General features: G+C 38.7%; 1 protein-coding gene across 6 annotated transcripts in view; it reads left to right on the top strand.

The window, feature by feature from the left end:
• Positions 1-271: 271 nt before the first annotated feature.
• Positions 272-15,985, top strand: part of DOP1A (DOP1 leucine zipper like protein A) — a 77,078-nt gene continuing 61,364 nt past the window's right edge. For all 6 annotated transcript variants that reach the window (XM_075414447.1, XM_075414443.1, XM_075414448.1 and 3 more), the window contains exons 1-3: positions 272-342; positions 12,317-12,508; positions 13,778-13,959. In XM_075414447.1, the coding sequence (XP_075270562.1) occupies positions 12,371-12,508; positions 13,778-13,959 (320 nt within the window). In that variant the 5' untranslated portion in view covers positions 272-342; positions 12,317-12,370. The remainder of the gene's footprint in view (positions 343-12,316; positions 12,509-13,777; positions 13,960-15,985) is intronic.

The raw sequence follows: 15,985 nt of genomic DNA, 5'->3' as shown, positions 1-15,985 counted from the left end.
AGGTTGGATGGAGCTCTGAGCAACCTGGTCTGGTGGAAGGTGCCCCTGCCTGTGGCAGGGAGGTTGGAACCAGACGATCTTTAAGATCCCTTCCAACCCAAACCATTCTATGACTCTATGATTCTATATACATATATGTAAGCCCCTTATTTTTATTTGCATTGGTGCACATGGGCCCACTTGCCCGTTCTCCCCGTACGCGGCACCACGGCCGCCAGGGGGCGCGGCGCGGCGCGGCACGGGGCGGGGCGGGGCCGGGCGCGGCGCGGTGCATGCCGGGAGCTGTCAGGGCGGCGAGGGGGTGCCGGTGGCGGTCGGGCTCTTCCGGCTCGGGTCGCTCAGGTAACGCCGCTCGCCCCGGCGCCCCCTCCTCTCCCGCCTCCTCCTCCCCCGCCTCCTCCTCCCCCCTCCTCCCGGCGCGGGTAGGCTGCGGGGCGCGGCGGCGGCGGCCGCTCCTCTCCTCCCTTCCCCGTCGCCGCGCCTGTGCTGGGGAGGGCGCCGCAGCCGAGCGGGGTCCGCCCCTGCAGCCGAGCCGGCCCTCTGCTCTCCTCTCCCCTCCCCAGGCCGGGCCGCGGGTACCGCCGGGGAGGGTGAGGGCCGAGCCGGGCCCGAGCTGTCCCCGGGGCCGGGGGGGGCAGGTGCCGAGGAGCCTGGGGAAGAGCGGTCAGCCCGTTAATTGCTCTGCATCCATTAACCTGTGGCGCCTGGCTGGCCCGGCTGCCGCTCGGCGGTCTGCCCTCCGCCCGCCGGTGCTGCCCCCCGCAGCGCCCAGCGGGCCCGGGTGGGTTTCGAGGCCGCAGAGCCTCTCCCCCCGCTTCCCCGCACCGGCACCGGTACCGGGCGCTGCTGGCGGGGCCCGAGTTCGCCCTCCGCGGAGCGGCTGCCTCGGAGGACCGCGTCCCGCCTGCGAGCGAGCTGGGCCGTGGGCTGCCGGAGCCGTCCTGCTTTGACCTTGAGAGGCTGTGGGCTGCTTTTGGGTCAGATTCCTGGCTGGCGGGCTCGGCTGCAGGGCTGGGGTGTTTGGGAGGGGCGTATGGCTGGCCGTGGTTTGTGTAGCGCAGGGTTAAATTACATCTGTTGAGGCAGGAATGGCCTTAAATTTTGTGATGCCCTCATGAAAAGCATGGATGTGTGACAGCTTCTGGTGTGAAATGTTTTTGGGAAGTAATATTTGCATACCTGTAACAATAATCAGAGAACCCTAAACAATTTATCTCTTTAAGTGTCCTAGAATATGCTAGATACAGGGTGCAGGTTTCGATGGGCTTGTTCTGGGTGACTCAACCCTTGTGTTTCCGTTGCTGATTAGCAAGAACCCTTGCGCTCCTGGATCTTGTATCTATATGCGGTAATAGTGAGCGTGTGATGGTTCTCAGGTTAGCTGCATAATGTGCTAGCTGAATTCCAGCTATAGGGGTGTAAAGTGGTGGGAAGACTCTATCTATAGGCTAGATGCTTGCAGGAGGTAAGGGGGCATAAGGTAAGGTTGAAGATCATAGTCTTTCATTTTGTTGCCAAGCCTCGGTCTGTATTAATACTTATGCTGGTCTATATTAATACTTATGCTGGCCTGGCTGTCAGATTTGCCGGTTTTTTAATGTTTGAAATATTGGTAGCTCTTCAAAAACAGGCTGAAATACAGTAGACCTTTTGCACGTCTAATAATAGTGTAATGTCTAAATACTGTGATTATCCAAGATGTACAGTCATTTTTAATACAACATGGATGAATGTCATGTGGAGGAATGTCAGTTTGGAAGCAGGCAGAACGTCAACAGTAGAATTCCTGGGTTTGTTTTTGTTGAAATTATAGAAACTACGTAGCCTGTAAATTAGAGATGGGGAAAGAGAGACTGCATTTCTAACTTACGGAATGTCTTACTTTCCCAACTTGTTGGTAGCGCCTGTGACAGTAGATGTTTAAACAGCATCTTGCAAAGACAAGTTATCCTACGTCTTCCATTAGTGGAGTGGCTGTGCGTTTGAGTGGATGGTTATGTTCACAAGTTAGGCCATGTTTATACTGGTAGTGCTTTTCTTGTGTAAAAATACTGGCATGCTGCACTGACCACTAGAAATACGCATCACACCCACAGCAAGCTACACAGGTAAGAATGCAGTCTGTCTGGTGCAAGTGGGCTCAGCCTGTGTTCTTCTGCCTTTGTTCTCTGTTTGAGTGCCGGGAGGATGCTTCCATGTGTTCATCACTGGCTTAGTTCTCTTGACCAGAGTTACTGCTGTCCACCTTAACTGTCTTCCCGCTTATCTAGGAATGACTGCTTGGGCTGGGCTGACTGAAAATGGTTATTACCGTTCTACATATTTTTTTTTTTTCTTTGTTATTTTGGTGGAGCTGTATTATATTAAATATGCAGTGTGTAGAAGAGAACAAAGAAGAGGTATAAAGTACGTTACAAAAAAACCTGTTTTGAAAATTGTGAGAAAAATAGAAGATAGAAAAGAGACTAAACTAAATGATACCCGCTAAAGCATGAAACAGAAAAATGGAAGTAATTTATTTGTCTGCACATAAATTGTCTTTCAAATTAATAATCGCATTGCCCTGACTTGTACCTGAAAATAAACTTGAATGTTAAATAGAAACAGTAAGCAATATGTTTCCCTTCTGAGGGCCTGGGGAGAAGAAACACTGCAGGATCAACCACTTTTCCCCAGTAACGGAAACAAGAAATGAGAATAAAGCACCAAAGAGACTCAGTAAATGATTTCACTAGTCAACACATCCCTGTTTGTATCAGAAGCTTGTACTTTAATATTCAAATTAGGAATGTGCTTTTCCTAATTTGTTTCCAGTATCATTTGCAAAAATTGAAGGGAACTTAACGTTGTGTTTATGTCTTTCCTGGCTTACTTCTGAGGATAAGGAAATAGAACAAGTTTTGGTCCAGCCACCATTTTCAGAACAGTCAGAAAAGTATTCTACTTTAAAAATTCCTTTAAATTCCCTCTACAGAATATATGAAATCAGATGCATTGCGAAATATAATCACAATCTAGATAATGCGTACGTATATGTATGGCATAGGACACTATTTCAAAATTAAAATCAGAATAAAATGATAGAAATAAGTTGAAATTTGAAATGAATGAATTGGTAGTATCTTAGGACCTCAGGGTATAATAAAAAAGGAAGTTGGACAAAGTCTTGCCCAAATACCTTGTATTAAAAGGTTACCTGAGTAAGGCAATGATAAGGTTATGAGAACTTCTGACATGTTTTTGTGAAAAGAAGTATCAGGGTGGTTTGGAGACAGAACGTTAAGCTCACCCGAAACTACATAGTATTAGAATGATGAGTATGGATGAAAAAAAGTTTGTCTAAATCTTCAAATTTATTCCTTTATTCTTTGCTCACAATAACTTTAAAATATCAGGCCACCACTTTTTGTTTGTTTAAGTTGGTAGATTCTGTGTTAAAATGTGTATCAGATTATTTGAAGAGATGCCACAATGTGAAGGCACAGCATTACCCTGGAAGCAAGGCTTCTCTCTTAGCAGAGTGCTGCAAGCATAATGTAAGACAGTGAAATTCATGTAAGTCCTTTTTTCGTCTACCAAGCTGAAAAGTATCCGGCAGTTGGCAAACTCTCCTTCAAAACAAAGTACAAATAAATCTAGGTTGAAAAGTAGTCTTGCCAGTTTGAGTTGGTTTTCATTGTTACGTTTGCTATGGCTTTTTTGTTTGTTTATTTATTTTTTTTAATTTTAACTGTGTTACTAAATTAATTGGATTTACTAGTTTGCTGAGAGTAAAAAATAAGCAAAAAAGAATATCTCAAGATAAGTTTTCTGTCAGCAAATACTTGGAAAAGACCGTAAGAGGAAAGCTGGCTAGGTCAAAAGGAATTCTTCTGAGAGACGGTATAATGACCGTTTGAAGGCATGAGGCTGGAACATGTAGAAGTGAAAATAAATTGCAGTTTATTTTCGAAAATTCGTCTTGTTACTGTGCTCAGACACCTGGAGAGAAGGTAACTGTTTGAAACCATGTGCTTATGTATCAATCATTGCACAACAGAGAGGGCAGTAGCCCAGAACATTGTCAGTGCGTGCGAGAGCTGGGCAGCTGCACTCTGGGATGGGGAGAGCACAAAGCTTACGGCACCGATGGGTGGCCTGGGAACCGCGGGGAGGGTGCAGTTGTGCTCACACCAGAACATGCTCGTTTCACTTTGCTGAAGTTTTTTCCAACCCACTAAACTTGAGTCGTTACCATGGATTTTAGCTGTGTCGGACAAGTACCTTCCATATTCTGTTTAGAGTAATCCAAACAGCCTTATTTCTAATATGCGTTTGTGGATTTTTTTACGAAGACAGGGGATGTTGCAGATTTCATTGTGGATAGCTGAAAAAGGCCCTACCAACCCAGGACACAGGCCAACCTTTTTCAGCATGGCAACAGTTTGTTTTGGTCCAGGGAACAGTGGATGATACACTAGACACAATGTTATACTTAATTTCTGAGTAAGGGTTTCCTGTTTCTGCTTGGCTTGGCATTGTTAAAGTGTTTGGTTGACTCCCGGAGGTTACATTTCATATATTAAAAAAAAAAAATCTTAAATGTTACATTCTGCATTTGGGATTGTTGGGATATCAGTCTGATGACTGAAATGAGGATTATTTTTAAAATACCTTTACACAGATCATTTACATTTCTTTGACGGATGCATTGCTGCTGCAACTTAAATTGGGTATGAAGATGGCAACTGTGAGCTGAGATGAAGTTTAAGGAGGAAACCGTCTGCAAACATGTCAAAAGGGTGCAGGTTAAATTCTAGGTGGTTTTTTTGTTTTGTTTTTCTTTCCTTCAAATATGTAGTTGAACAAGAGGGAAACAGCGATCAGCTCAAGATCAAGGTTGAAATATTGGTTGTTCAAATACAGTGGTCAACAAAGGGAAGAAGGGGACAAGAAAAGTATTTGTAAGTGAGCATTGAAGGATAACCACAAATTCAGGGAAACATTTCCTCCTTGCTTTCTCTGTTGTGTTATTCTGACTTAAATTGCCATCTGTTTTTTGATAAGACTTGTTGGATATTTTGCATAATTTAAAATAAGAAGCATGGATATCTGGAATTTTGTTGATTTTTAGATGAGAAATGCATATTGATTAAGTTATAATGTAGTAGAAAGATAACTCAGGAATCATTTGTTGCTAGAAAGGAAGAAAAACATGGGGAAATATTATTTGAGGAAGAAGAAAATATTTTCAGTTAATGGTTGACCTGAGTTACAAAGAAGAAGGTGCAAATTATCATCTTTCGTTTAGTGAGTGACCTGAGTGACAGAGGTTCAGATCTGTGAAATCTGAATGTTTGATTTGATCTCAAGAAGAATACAACATTTTAAAAGCAGAAGCTTGAGTGTAAGATTCCAGCATTTGTGTAATGCAAGAGAACTTAACTCTAGAAAAGATGATGTCTGTTATACTGAGTATCACATTGTCACTTGAGCATCTGTTGTATGCCACTACACTGCTTTCGTTGGCTAACATGTATGTAGTTTGCTTTATTCAGATTTTTTGAATTAATTTTTAACTGTTAGATGTAGTTAAAATAATTGTTTGGCATTAAATCAAAGATTATTTTAACGGAGGAAACCTTTTATTGCTTTACTACAGCAGTACTTGGAGATCCCTGTAGTGAACAGGGCAGATTATTTCCTCATACTTTGCCGCAAACAGCAAGACAGTCCTGAGTAATATGCAAGCACAGTGCACAAGGGCAGGAAGAAAAAGAATCGGTACTGTTCTGTTGACGAGTCTGGAATCAAAATCAAAACTGTTTTGTAGTTCAGCTATTATGTACTGAAAAGCTGTAATAAAATAGAAATGAGTAGAGGGATTAAAATGTCACCCTAAACTCTGTTTTAAAGAGGCAGTTGGAAGAGATGTGTATTCACCAATGAGAGTGAGAAGTCTTTGGTCACTTTCTTTTCCCCTGCAGTAAACAGACAGACATAGGTCTGATAGTTTAAGTCTGAATAATTATGTTCTAAAGCAAATACCTTCACTTAGAGGTTGTTCATAATTATAAATTTGTTTTCTTAAACAGTGAACAGAGAAGTTGATTACTGAGAAGACTTGTATGTTCCTTATGAATTTTTAAGCTTGTAACTTGTTGCTCTTTATGAACTTATGTCTGGTGTAAGTCAGACTTTGGGATACCATAAAACAGCAATAGCAGAAAGAATGTTTTACGTACCTTATGTATTTTCATCAGACTGTGCTCAGTGGTAGACTTAAAGTTTTATTCTAATAATCTTTCTTCTGTGACTTAGTGTATATGCAAGAGAAGAAAACGTGTACTTAGTTTCTTTTTGCTGACAGTTTGGCTTTTGTGTAATAATAAACATGTTTTGTAGATTCTAAAGCCAGGAGGGAGTGCATCCAGCTGGATACCTAATCTAACTTCTGTAGCACAAACCATAGGTTTTCTCTCATTTAATTCTTGTTTGAATGAGAATCACTTTCAGGAAAACATCTTGTGTTGATTTAGAAGTTGCCAGTATGGGTAATGCAGAGATTGTTATCCCGATTTAATTTGTCTTGGAAAGGAATTTGAAGACCTCAAGCAATGTCATTTTTTTCTGTGGCAAAATGTAATAAGCTGTTTTCACTTGTGAATTTTGACTGGGTAGAAAAGTGTACTGGGAAGTTATTAATCACAATATTAAATCTTAAAGTGCTCTATATTGTTGCAGGATACTAAGGAGATCATGGCAAATTATAATTATTTATATAATCTGTTTTGTGTTGTTGTTGTTTATTTGGGTAATATGGGGGGCTTTGGATCTTTCATTACTGTATTGAATAGCAGTTGGCCTAAATAACAAGCTCAAATGGTTCTTATTCTGCATAAGACATTAGAGATGCCTCTTTGAAAAATGCTGAAAGAAGACGACTCTGTAGAAAGTCAATTTAGAAATTGAGTAATTAGCTGTAATTGGAAAATCTTTATCTTTGATAGAACAATATATATATTTTCAACATTTCATTTTTATCTTAAGAGACTAGCCTGGGATTTGCAGTATTTATTTTGCTATTCATGCTTTTTAAATGCTTTGGAGTGGAAGCAAAGCATAATAAATTACCAAATGGCATGGCTTCTGTTTTCCATGTATTCAAATCTGTGTTTGTATTAAGTCTATTTCAATAAAAAATGTGTTTCTGCAGTTACCAGCTTGGTATGTGGGCACTGTACACAGCTTAAAAAGCAATAGCTGAGTACTGTGAAATTTGATTTTTTTCTCACTCACTTTATAATTGTCTATTAATTCTTTTACCGTACGTCCCATAGCCACGCTTGAAACAGTAAACAATTTTAGAAAAGCTTTGAAATATTGCAAAGCTGAAACTCTGAGGAATTCAAAGGGAGCAAGTTTGTGAGCTCAGTTTCTTACAGTACTTGGGACAAATCTTGAGAATTCTTGAGGTGCCATAATGTACACAGATCTGTGCTCCACAGTGATCAGCCCCTTGACATGTACCAGAAAGTGACCATTTCAGTATTGCAGATTGGAGTGAAGCAGAGAAATAGAGCAATTCTGTGAGACTTTAAAAATGTTAAGATTGGAACAGTAGCAAATCAAACCTGAAGAGGAGCTTTGGGGTACTCAGATACTGGAGAGCTTATGAATCGCTGGGAAGTCTTATAACCTTGTGATTAAATTGAGACAGAATCTAGATGAAAGCTACTTTTATTGAAAAAGTGTTGATGAAGCTGTTGTTCTTCTCAATCAAGTTTCTTTAGCTTCAGTGAAAACCATTTAGAGCCTCTTAAACAGGTTAATAGTTTGTATTGATGTGAGACAGCAGGCTTTTAGGTACATGAGTTGTGAAGGATGAGCATTTGCTGTGGAAAACACAGCTGTAGCAGTATCATCTTAACACGACTCACAGGAAAACTAACACCACCCCATTGATGAAGGGAATTGAAGGCTGCTCTGTGAACACGCTATACACAACCACCAGCAAAGGGAGATTCACAGCCCCAGGTAACTGCTTGCCTTGTCAAAGTCGTACATGAAGACTTTAGAGGCATCCAGGTATATCCGGAGTTGTGCTGTGTCTGCTTTTTAATCCCTGTGAGAAGGTGAAGTGGAAGGTAGAAAGTGTCGAGACTTACTTCTGCAATCATTTGTGATTTAAATACAGTTTTATGAAATAGTTTGAAACTGTATAGCACTTCTTAGGTGGTTTCTTCCTCATTGATAATAAGCCTTGTGCTCAGACACCCCCATTTGCTTTTTGTCATCCATTAAAAAGCAACGACATGATCATCTAACAGGTCGGTGATTACTTACGTCCAGACTCATGAGAGTGGTTGAACCTTCAGTCTGAGAAGCTTTTCTCATCTCATTGGATGTGCCAGAACAGAATAAAACAGCAAAAGCAAAGGATTGTGCTCTTCATACCTTTGTTTAAAAAGAGAAATAAACAAAGAACATTCCAAGGAAAGCTGGCTTTCGTGCTAAATGGTGATCGTGGAATGGCAAGACAAACGGTCTATCCTTTCAGCTGTTTGATGGTGTGGCAGAAACTTCTATTTTTTCAATGATTTTGATCTATCAAATTTTGTTGTTTGTCTCATTTTTCAAAGTAATAAACCATGAAAGAATAAGTGTCTGATACTGACAAGGAAGTAGATGTTACCAAGCTTTGACACTGTATGGAAATAACAGTGCAGTAAAATTAAATGTTGTTAAATCTGCAGTTCTGTTCTAGACAAAGAGAACAGAAAAATGTCAGTAAGAACACATGATAGCAACAAGAAAAGATTAAAAGCTATATTTTGTAATATCTTCAGGCTAAACAAAAACTAACCTCGTAGGACAAATCTGTTTGTATGTATGAGAGCTAATAAAAATGGGCATTCGTCTAGTTTCAATGACCTTGGAATAGTGCCAGGTTTATAAAAATAATACATAATATTTACATAGTATCTTCTCTGCATCCCAGGATTGTTATGGCTACCAATATGCTTTGGAAGATATGTTTAAAATAGAGACTCTTCACTGTGGGGAAAAAATATTTAAGAAATTCTTTCTCTCCCTGTAACTTCAAACTATATAAAAAGATTAATTTTTTTTTGAAGAAAAATGAGACCATAACCATAGAATAGTAAGAAAACAGAGTATGTTTTGTCTTCTCTATACAAAACTTCATAATGATTAAATACACTGCTAACATATAGATAAATGTAAATGTCAATCACATAACTAGAGCAAGGTCATTAGTATCAGCCAGTGTGTGACAGACTTGTCCCAAAGGATAGGTTATTCAGTCAAAGTTGTTAATGTTTTTTGTTTTTAAAAGGAAGAGAATATTCCGATCAGTTAGTAAGTCTGAAAAAAACTACCTGTTTAACCCTGTGTTCCTGCTGGATTTGTCTAACCTTTGATAATCCTGAATCAGTCCAGTCTCTTAGCTTTCAGATTTTTCAAACACTTGAGGAAGACAGAGCCCTGTTTTCCACTCACCCATGAATGGTTGCATTTATGCTTTAGTTGAATTTAAAAAGCGATACTGATGCTTTCTTTGCACAGAAAGCATTATTCGCTGTGTCAAATTCTTTCATTATCCTTTGTGCTTGGAGAAATGAGAATTTTGCTGCTTTTGTATGTTTGTTCTTTCTTCTTTTTTAGTGTTAATACTTTATTTTACTTTTGGAGATCAGACATTGGTGGTTGTTGAGCTGTCTCTTTGAGAAATCTGTTGGCATTCTACAGCATTTTCAAAGCAAGCCTGATCTTTTTCTGGACTTAATCCAAAGAAACATGGTTATTATAAAATGAAACCAAATGAAATGCTTTTTTGAAATAAAAAGTGAGATCTAAATGCTTTATGCCAGTGGGGTATTGCAAAAATCTGTCAATTTGGCACCCAGAATATGATTTTGAAGTAGTGGTTTTTGCATTTCTGTTCTGCCTTGGAGACGATCTGTCATTATTAGTCTGGCGTCAGAATCGAGAGTGCAAACAGTTTGTAATTCTTGGCCTTTTTATTCACTCCTGCTATCCCATCTCTTTTTCTTCCCTTTGTCCATCCCTTTCTTGTTTTTCTTCTTTCTTGCAACTTTATAATGCTGAGAAACGAAGAGATGAGCAATATGAGGAGAAAGATAGTAATAAGGATAAAGAAATGATTCGTGTGGAATTCTGATGATTCTGTAGAAGAAAAGATAAATGGGATGATGGCAGAAGAGAGGCTTGTCTGGCACTTTGCTTGTGCCCACGCGTGAAAGGTTAGGGGTGAGGGCTCTCGAAGGTCCCTCTCCGTGACCCAGAGCGGCAGTCTACTGTCTCTTACCGAAGCAACACTTTATTAAAGTTCTTCTAGCACTAAAAAAATAAAAAGAAGTTTAGGAGGATTAAAGCTGTGTTCTTATTGATTTATCTTCAGAAGCACCTGCTAATTAAAGGAACGAAAAGGAGGGAGCAAAAATCTGCCAGGGCACTTTGTGATAAACTTGACAAGATTATGATCATGAAATTTCGAGCCTGATTTACTACTGTCTTGATTTGGAGATGTCCAAACAGAGAGTACAACTTTCTTCATTTTACCTTTGGAGTGCTAAAAAGGTAAAACGGTACTAATAATAGTTTGTAGGTTTTGGTGTTGTTTCAAGAACACGGCATGTAGTTGGCCTTCAGGTAGCTGAAAATACTGGGTGACCAGTCCTAGGATTTGATGTTGTTTGGGCAGTGATGACTCCTTATGAGAACTGTTGATGAATTTATTAAATAGCAGCCTCATAGCCATGTGGGGAGAACACTGTTTGAAGGGAGGGATGGATATAGTACAAATTAAATGAAGATTTTTATGTGTCCATGTAAAACTTTTTAAATTGGTCATGTATGATAAAAGGCAGGAAAGTCTTCATGTTTTTGGTGCATCTTGCACAACTGGAGGGTGTTTATTGCATGAAGTAATACACGTTGAATTGTTAATCATTTCTGATTGGTCTAAAAGCACTTAAACTTTTTCCTGAGCAGAACTCTAAGTGTTTTTATTATCTCAGTCAACTGTGGAACCACCAGAAATCAGAATGTCACTTTTTGTTTCTTCTAATCATTCTGCTCTATTATTTCATAGGCATTTTTCATTTCAGACAGTCCTGCTGTTTTGTCATGTTGCTGCTCGCTGGGAATAGCGACCAACGAGACGTGTTCTCCAGTCGTTTCGGGAGGGCTCACTGAAGCCGCTGTTTTCAGAGTGACTCTATTTATCGTACCTGGTAGACGGTCTGATGAATACAGCTTCTTTATACCTGTTCCGTGGTTTATTTGGTCTACTGTGCTTCAGCCTGCACTTCTGCACACAATTTGCTTCCCATTTTCCTTTAATCAAGACAGAAGAGAGCAGCATATGCTGACTGTGAAGTCTCTTCTGAAGCTGAGTATCAGAGAGAACTCCCAAAAGACCCCAATGAAAAGGGGCATAAAAGCTGCCTTTTTCATAGATGTGCTGCAGTAGATTTTCCCGTTAGGAGTTGTAATTGCTTGGGGTTAAAGTAGCTTTAAAAACATATTTCTTTTTAATAGTGATGGAATTTCATGAAAAAAATATTGTATGGCCTATAAAAGTATGAGCTAGCGTTTTTGGAACTAGAGTATCTTAATTACTTAGTGTAGACTACCATGTGATAAAAATACATAGAGCAAATTGCAAAAGCCTCTGATTACAGAAAGCTACTAAACAAATACTTCTGTTGTGCCTGGATGATAATAATATAAAAACAATGTAGAGTTGTGTTGCTGAATTAGAATACCAGGTCTTGCAAAAGGAAGTGTCGATGCATGAAAGTAGTCTTGAATAGTGCGTGACTCTTGTACATGTCCTTCATTCTTGTCTTCTGCCTGGAAGTGCTTCAGAAAGATTGGTGCCTTCTATTTTCGGAAGGGCTGATTTGTGGAAAGGTGAGGGGTTTTGGCAATGGGCCCAAAGGAGGAGAAAAAGGAAACAAAAAATCCCTTTGTTGCATTGTTTAGAATAAACAGTGCTTTTTGGGAGGGGTAGGACATTAATATTTTAGGCCTTTTTGTTTGCTCTGTGGGGAGGTGTTTTGTGTGGCTGTTGGTTGGACTTGATTACAAATATACTCTTTTGGATGTGTGTTAAAATATTTGTGTGCAGTATGTTAGCTGTTGTTTGGGATTTGCTGTAAACTTATTTCAGACTGATGTTTTATAATGCCTTTGAGGACAGTGTAGTGCTCTTTACAGAAATTTGTTTTAATAATATATCTCTGGAAACAATGGTTTCAGGGTTTTTTTATTTTTTTATCTTGAACAGGTAATGTCCGTACATGAATTGCAAGCTAGTCTCTAGTGGGGACACCGTGGGAGGATGAACACGGAGGAGCTGGAGCTACTGACTGATTCCAAGTACAGAAACTATGTAGCAGCTGTTGACAAAGCACTGAAGAACTTTGAATATTCCAGTGAATGGGCAGACTTGATATCGGCACTGGGAAAGCTAAATAAGGTATGCCTGGCAGGAGCTCTTGGAAGAGATTCAGGAACTGACAAAGGATACTGGTGTAAAAAAATACGGAAGTGCAAGGTTCTAGCAGTCTAATGTTCTTGCAAATAGTTTAGCAATCTGAGCCAAATATTGGGTGTGTGCAAAGAGCAAATAAATCAAGCAAATGCCTTTCTGAGAGTCACAATTGAACCCTTTGTAACTGTAAGTAAAGGGAAAAGTTATTTACATTTCTAGTGGAAATAAATACATGTTTTTTATTACTAACATTTACTTCTAATGTCATTCAATGTTATTGAAATAGCGTGAAAAATAGTAGCCAGTATAAATATCAGCAATATTTGAGGCATGAGTTATAAAATGGGGCTCAAATCATTCATTGACCAGATAATATTATCATTCTGTTTCGTTTTAACAGTTAATAGGTTGAACATGTAATGTTGTCATGATCTTTAATAGCAGTTTCCAAATGAATACAAATCCTGATATCCGTAAAAGTCTTGTTCTAATCAGTCCTATGTGTGTTTCTACGGATCTCAAGTCAGGGTCAGAGTTCCCTTTACACACACACATACACACACACACATTTTACCAGTGTGAAGCTTTGTGTTTGGCACAGAAAATTACAGGTCTGAAGTATTTGCATGCTACCCTTTAAACTTTGTGGAAAACGAAGGGTGACAGTGCAGTTGGCAATGCCAATGGCATAAAATCTTTGTATAAACTCCCATTTCTTTCATTTTTTGGGTTGTAACAGTTCTTGCTGAACATGTATACAAAGTGAAGGCTGTGATATTGGGAAAGATGTCTAAAGTTGTAAATACAACTCTCTGTTCCAGTCCTGAAGGGGTTATATAGTTTCAGGTAGCGGTAAAGTTTTGTATGTTGTCTCACTCTGATGGTTTCTTAAAGTTACGCCAAACTCATTGCCCACAGTTTAACAGTTGTATTTGAGCTACTGGCAGTTGATTTTAACAAATGGAGATTGTATTTTTTTTCCTTGAAAGGATGAGTAAAATGAAATGGTCAAGCTGTAAGTAAGGAGCCCATTGCAGGTGAAGTTTTAAATGCCTTGACAATTCCATCTATAGCAAGTATACAAATGAAAGGCATTGCAAAGAAAAAGCTTCATGGTACATTTTGAAAGGGGGTTGTTTTGGTTTTTTTTTCTTATGTTGTAGCCTAGGTATGTGTTGTGACTTACTGACCATGTTCAGGAACTGATTTATAAAATTTAACTTATTTTATGCTGTTAATGTTCTGATTTATCAGGTACTACAGAACAATGCAAAGTACCAGGTAGTACCGAAAAAGCTGACTATAGGCAAGCGCTTAGCACAATGTCTGCATCCAGCTTTGCCGGGAGGGGTTCATCGGAAGGCACTTGAAACATATGAGATCATTTTCAAAATCATTGGACCTAAGCGTCTGGCGAAAGATCTTTTCCTCTACAGGTACAGTAATTTAAACAGCTCCATTCCAAATGCATAATTGAGATGCTTTGGCCTCCTGCATTTTATATTAACAATATTACTTTGTTATATAGCTAGAATCAATCAGTTTCTTTCCGTCATGTTACTGGTGCGTGTGTAGTACTCTTCTCCTGAATATTGTGTCAGAAGATAAACAGATCACCTAAAGTTTTGTTAGGAACCAACATTAGTGCTAGAAAATCTGGAATTTATTATTTCTTCGTTGAAATAAACAAAGTTTTGTGCGTGTATGTATCATATGTACAGAAATTGAAGAGTTAAAGCTTATTTCGGTGTATTCACTTTATGGTTTTTCTGTTGTAATTTAAGTAGTGTTTGAAAATAATGTGAGTATAGTTTGTTGCAAGAACCTTTCTCTTCCAAGCAATCAAATCAACAGAACAGAAAGATGGTCTGTTTTGTTAGAATGAGTGGCAAGTACAAAATTTTTTTCACTGTCTCTAGAACTGATGAGAATGAAAAGGAAGTATAATCTTGAAAAGAAAGTGTAATGAAAATATACTGATTCCTAAACCTCCAGTAGGTTTTTGGTTGGGTGGGGTAAGCAAGAAATTAAGCTATTTATTATACAGTGCACAGGGGATATGTGCATATGTATGACTGTGTATACACACTGTCATACATGGTTCTTAATCTTTCACTCTCCCTGGAGGTTAAAATTTCATCAGTCTGAGAAACAGTGGAATAAAATAGACTTCTGTTTAGGTAGCAAAGGTGTGTATTAATGCTTGCAGATAAATTGTATGCCTTAACATCAGCTATTCTGTCTTGCATTGTCAAGATGTTGATACATAGTTACATTGGGGGGGACAACGACGACTGTCTCAGTTATGTGTTTCCACATGTTTTTAAAGATCCTGTGAACTCATAGCTCGTGTTTTTTGCTTGTGCGGTGATTCAGTAGCTGCAATATCTTGTTAACAATAAGTTCTAGGATAGTGGAAAATGCTACCTCATGTAATGTAACTGAAAGCCAATGTTACTGGTGCTTGGGAGAAGACAGACATTCAGATTAAGGCGTTATCAAAGATTCCAGTATGTTTCATGAAAGCAGAATGGCAATGTCTGAACATCAGATCTTGAAGGATGAGTAGTAGCCTTACAAAGAAAGACTGTGGGGTAGTTATTGAACAAAAAGACATTTTCTACAGAAAAAAGAAACCAATTGACAATGGCAAAACAGTACTACTTCTAGATAGACAAAGGAAAAAGTAATTTTCGAAACCATTTTTGTACTCTGGGAGGTTTTTTTCCTTTTTCCTGTAACATGGATGACATTGTATCCACAAAGATTATTTTGTTTTTAATAGTAGATTTGTAGGTGTATATTTTAAGACCTTTGTCTCAAACTTACATTTTTTTACTGTTCTTTCATTTTCTTCTTCATGTGCCAGGGGTCTTCTGATCCGAGTCGTCAGTGATTTTGAAAATTGCAGTTAATGTAATTTAGGATATTTAGTAGCAATAGCAAAAAAGTTTTTAATATGTAGGTAACTTCTCCTTAGCTGATCACGTTTGTGACTTTTATGAACTTACATGTACATTCGCAGTAAACTAAAAACATGCTTCCAATGTTTTCAGTTCTTTAAATGCTACATCATGAACAGCAGTTTTATTGTTAGTTTGAGAATCTGTTTTCAGACTGAATTCCTGAAGTAAATATGTACTTTTTTGCTAACTAACAGTATAAATGTCTTAAAATATATCTTTAGGTTACTCGGTGAAGTAAAAACTTCTTTATTTTTCTTTTCTTACAAAAAAGTTTGTCTGTAAATTTCCTGAAATGTTCTCATCCGTTTTTGTTTTTTCGTAATAAGTGCAAAGACAATATATTTTAAAATACATTTTCCATTGTGATGTAGTTCAGCATGGGCAAAATTAACATTTTGTCTAGCAAAAATGCTTCTGATTTACCCTGTTTGTTTTACTGGTGAAAGACAGTCATCTCTGGGCCTTCAGTGCTTGCTATCACAATACTGATAAAGCT

This window comes from Opisthocomus hoazin, chromosome 2 (assembly GCF_030867145.1).
Source record: "Opisthocomus hoazin isolate bOpiHoa1 chromosome 2, bOpiHoa1.hap1, whole genome shotgun sequence".
In the NCBI taxonomy this organism is placed as follows: Eukaryota; Metazoa; Chordata; class Aves; order Opisthocomiformes; family Opisthocomidae; genus Opisthocomus; species Opisthocomus hoazin.
This window is presented reverse-complemented; position numbering and strand designations above follow the sequence as displayed.